A 5,172-nucleotide genomic window follows, 5' to 3' on the forward strand; every position below is an offset into this window, starting at 1 on the left:
CTAATTTAGTCTGGAGCATCCTTGGGCCAAGGGGACTCAATTTTGTATATGCAGTGGGTGTGGTCTCCCAGGGGGCAGAAGGACGGGGCCCAATAGGAGAAATAGAGGTAAAACCTTTAAAATACTTCTTCGACCATCGAGATTAAGGGATTTATTTTCATATTTAGTCTGGAGCATCCTTGGACCAAGGGGTCTCAATTTTGTATAATTAATGGGTATGACCCCCCTAGGGGCATAGGGGTGGGGCTCTGTTTGAAGTTTGTTCTCGCTATATCTTAAGTACTGGATGGATCTTTCTGAAATTTCATATGTACTTACAGCACCTACCATGGAGTGCTATATCTTTACTTCATACTAATTATTCTAAACATATTCAGGTGAGCAATACAGGCCCTCTGGGCCTCTTGTTTAGTGCGTCCAGTAGGAATCAAACTTAGGGCCTCTGGTTTTCTAGACTTGCACTCTACCGAATAAGCTTCATAGAAAGTTTCCCAATCCAAGTCAGTAGGAAGCAGCTAGAATATTACCAGGGTGACATATATATTTCAGTTTTATGATTACAATAATGTGGGAGGTAGCGCTTCCTTAAGTATTATGTAAGAAATACTTTATAGATGATGTCTACCTAGTAAACAGTGCTTTGTATGTTATTTGATTCAGTTTGTGAAGACAGACAAGTTCCCTGTGAAGCTGCACTACGTTGAACATCTAGATGAAGTGTGGGTGCTGTGTTGGAATTCAGACAGAAACACTGGCTCAAAGACCATCGTGGTCATCCGTGATGCTAGCAAGGACAGCAGAAATCACATGGTACACACTCAGCCAATTGGGAACCACTTTGATTTGGTAAGTAGATAAAAATCAGCTTTACCATAAGTTAAAACACAAAACTGTTCAATCTACAATTAGAATGACCGTGATTCCATCCTTATATGTGTTATATGTTTTGTATAGGTACAGGACATGTTACTGCCACCACAGAACGACCGTGATTCCATCCTTATATGTGTTATATGTTTTGTGTAGGTACAGGACATGTTACTGCCACCACAGAACGACCGTGATTCCATCCTTATATGTGTTATATGTTTTGTGTAGGTACAGGACATGTTACTGCCACCACAGAACGACCGTGATTCCATCCTTATATGTGTTATATGTTTTGTGTAGGTACAGGACATGTTACTGCCACCACAGAACGACCGTGATTCCATCCTTATATGTGTTATATGTTTTGTATAGGTACAGGACATGTTACTGCCACCACAGAACGACCGTGATTCCATCCTTATATGTGTTATATGTTTTGTGTAGGTACAGGACATGTTACTGCCACCACAGAACGACCGTGATTCCATCCTTATATGTGTTATATGTTTTGTATAGGTACAGGACATGTTACTGCCACCACAGAACGACCGTGATTCCATCCTTATATGTGTTATATGTTTTGTGTAGGTACAGGACATGTTACTGCCACCACAGAACGACCGTGATTCCATCCTTATATGTGTTATATGTTTTGTATAGGTACAGGACATGTTACTGCCACCACAGAACGACCGTGATTCCATCCTTATATGTGTTATATGTTTTGTATAGGTACAGGACATGTTCCTGCCACCACAGAACGACCTTGGCCATGATTTCCACTATGGTTACGTCATCCACAATGAACAGCGTGGCCTATTTAAACTTGACCTAGATACCATGCGCTACACCAAGGCTGTAGACCTCAGTACCTTTGACTGTGTCCCCCAGAAAGTGGCATTTATCCCGATTGGTAAGATATTAATGACAACCATTGTCCATAGTTTTGCATATGCTGAAATTTTAAGAAAAATTTGAAAAGCAAAATGTATGCTTCAAGTTTAGATGGACATGTCAAAACAAAATGGCAACAAGTCAGCCATCTTGGATTTTAAGTTGTGAAGTTTGTTACCACTATTTTTCAGAAACTCCTGAAGGGAAACTTTTATGCATGATTCCATTAGTCCTTATCCCTTTCACGACTGTAGACCATAATGGACTCAACCAGATCAACGCATGGTAGAGTTCACTAAAGTTACATAGGGGTGAAAGGGTTATTTGTTCATGCTCCAATTTGAGATGGTTCAAACAATCAAACTGGCTGCCAGACAACTGTTTTTGAGTTTGAATGTCAATTAAATCAAGCTTGTCAGTTCTATTTATGATAATTAACTACTCAAGGAATCATGACGAAATTGATATACATTTATTTTATATTGCTGATTCTGATAAAAAGGCATTTAAGTTATATTTGTTCTTATTTAAGATGAATCATGAAATCTAGCATAGAACAATCTTCTGAAGTTTTCCTTGATACCTGAGTACATGTTTTAGTTCCTTGATACCTGAGTACATGTTTTAGTTCCTTGATACCTGAGTACATGTTTTAGTTCCTTGATACCTGAGTACATGTTTTAGTTCCTTGATACCTGAGTACATGTTTTAGTTCCTTGATACCTGAGTACATGTTTTAGTTCCTTGATACCTGAGTACATGTTTTAGTTCCTTGATACCTGAGTACATGTTTTAGTTCCTTGATACCTGAGTACATGTTTTAGTTCCTTGATACCTGAGTACATGTTTTAGTTCCTTGATACCTGAGTACATGTTTTAGTTCCTTGATACCTGAGTACATGTTTTAGTTCCTTGATACCTGAGTACATGTTTTAGTTCCTTGATACCTGAGTACATGTTTTAGTTCCTTGATACCTGAGTACATGTTTTAGTTCCTTGATACCTGAGTACATGTTTTAGTTCCTTGATACCTGAGTACATGTTTTAGTTCCTTGATACCTGAGTACATGTTTTAGTTCCTTGATACCTGAGTACATGTTTTAGTTCCTTGATACCTGAGTACATGTTTTAGTTCCTTGATACCTGAGTACATGTTTTAGTTCCTTGATACCTGAGTACATGTTTTAGTTCCTTGATACCTGAGTACATGTTTTAGTTCCTTGATACCTGAGTACATGTTTTAGTTCCTTGATACCTGAGTACATGTTTTAGTTCCTTGATACCTGAGTACATGTTTTAGTTCCTTGATACCTGAGTACATGTTTTAGTACCTTGATACCCGAGTACATGTTTTAGTTCCTTGATACCTGAGTACATGTTTTAGTTCCTTAATACCCCAGTACATGTTTTAGTTCCATGATACCCGAGTACATGTTTAAGTACCTTGATACCTGAGTACCTGTTTTAGTTCCTTAATGCCTGAGTACATGTTTTAGTTCCTTGATACCTGAGTACATGTTTTAGTTCCTTGATACCCGAGTACATGTTTTAGTTCCTTGATACCTGAGTACATGTTTTAGTTCCCCAATACCTGAGTACATGTTTTAGTTCCTTAATACCCGAGTACATGTTTTAGTTCCTTGATACCTGAGTACATGTTTTAGTTCCTTAATACCCCAGTACATGTTTTAGTTCCTTGATACCTGAGTACATGTTTTAGTTCCTTGATACCCGAGTACATGTTTTAGTTTCTTGATACCTGAGTACATGTTTTAGTTCCCCAATACCTGAGTACATGTTTTAGTTCCTTAATACCCCAGTACATGTTTTAGTTCCTTGATACCTGAGTACATGTTTTAGGTCCTTGATACCTGAGTACATGTTTTAGTTCCCTGATACCCCAGTACATGTTTTAGTTCCTTGATACCCGAGTACATGTTTTAATACCTTGATACCTGATTACATGTTTTAGTTCCCCAATACCTGAGTACATGTTTTAGTTCCTTGATACCTGAGTACATGTTTTAGTTCCTTGATACCTGACATGTTTTAGTTCTTTGATACCTGAGTACATGTTTTAGTTCCCCAATACCTGAGTACATGTTTTAGTACCTTGATACCTGAGTACATTTTTTAGTTCCTTGATACCTGAGTACATGTTTTAGTTCCCCAATACCTGAGTACATGTTTTAGTTCCTTAATACCCCAGTACATGTTTTAGGTCCTTGATACCTGAGTACATGTTTTAGGTCCTTGATACCTGAGTACATGTTTTAGTTCCCCGATACCCCAGTACATGTTTTAGTTCCCCGATACCTGAGTACAAGTTTTAGTTCCTTAATACCCCAGTACATGTTTTAGTTCCTTGATACCTGATTACATGTTTTAGTTCCTTGATACCTGAGTACATGTTTTAGTTCCTTGATACCTGAGTTCATGTTTTAGTTCCTCGATACCCCAGTACATGTTTTAGTTCCCCGATACCCCAGTACATGTTTTAGTTCCTTGATACCTGAGTTCATGTTTTAGTTCCCCGATACCTGAGTACATGTTTTAGTTCCTTAATACCTGAGTACATGTTTTAGGTCCTTGATACCTGAGTACATGTTTTAGTTCCTTGATACCTGAGTACATGTTTTAGTTCCTTAATACCCCAGCACATGTTTTAGTTCCTTAATACCCCAGTACATGTTTTAATTCCTTGATACCTGAGTACATGTTTTTAGTTCCTTGATACCTGAGTACATGTTTTAGTTCTTTGATACCTGAGTACATGTTTTAGTTCCTTGATACCTGAGTACATGTTTTAGTTCCTTGATAACTCAGTACATGTTTTAGTTCGTAAGATAATATTTAGGAAGTTTGAGATGGTTGATGAGGCACCAGTATGTAAGGTAATATTTAGGATGATTGAGATGGTAGATATGACACCAGTATGTAAGATGATATTTAGGATGTTTGAGATGGTTGATGAGACACCAGTATGTAAGATAATATTTAGGATGTTTGAGATGGTTGATGAGACANTGGTTGATGATATACCAGTATGTAAGGTAATATTTGGGATGTTTGAGTTGGTTGATGATATACCAGTATGTAAGGTAATATTTGGGATGTTTGAGATGGTTGGTGAGACACCAGTATGTAAGATAATATTCAGGATGTTTGAGATGGTTGATGAGACACCAGTATATAAGGTAATATTTGGGATGTTTGATATAGTTGATGATATACCAGTATGTAAGATAATATTTAGGATGTTTGAGTTGGTTGATGAGACACCAGTATGTAAGGTAATATTTAGGATGTTTGAGATGGTTGATGAGACACCAGTATATAAGATAATATTTAGGATGTTTAAGATGGTTGATGATATACCAGTATGTAAGGTAATATTTGGGATGTTTG

At 37.4% G+C, this 5,172-nt stretch overlaps 1 protein-coding gene across 1 annotated transcript in view; it reads left to right on the top strand.

Annotated features, from left to right (window-relative positions):
- Nucleotides 1-629: 629 nt before the first annotated feature.
- LOC110444167 (follistatin-related protein 5-like) overlaps nt 630-5,172 on the top strand; it is a gene marked incomplete at its 5' end in the record, with an annotated part of 12,914 nt that continues 8,371 nt past the window's right edge. Inside the window, 2 exons of the mRNA XM_021488578.1 lie at nt 630-846; nt 1,603-1,783. Coding sequence (XP_021344253.1) covers nt 630-846; nt 1,603-1,783 — 398 coding nt within the window. The remainder of the gene's footprint in view (nt 847-1,602; nt 1,784-5,172) is intronic.

The sequence above is a fragment of the Mizuhopecten yessoensis genome, unplaced genomic scaffold (genome assembly GCF_002113885.1).
Source record: "Mizuhopecten yessoensis strain PY_sf001 unplaced genomic scaffold, ASM211388v2 scaffold2023, whole genome shotgun sequence".
In the NCBI taxonomy this organism is placed as follows: Eukaryota; Metazoa; Mollusca; class Bivalvia; order Pectinida; family Pectinidae; genus Mizuhopecten; species Mizuhopecten yessoensis.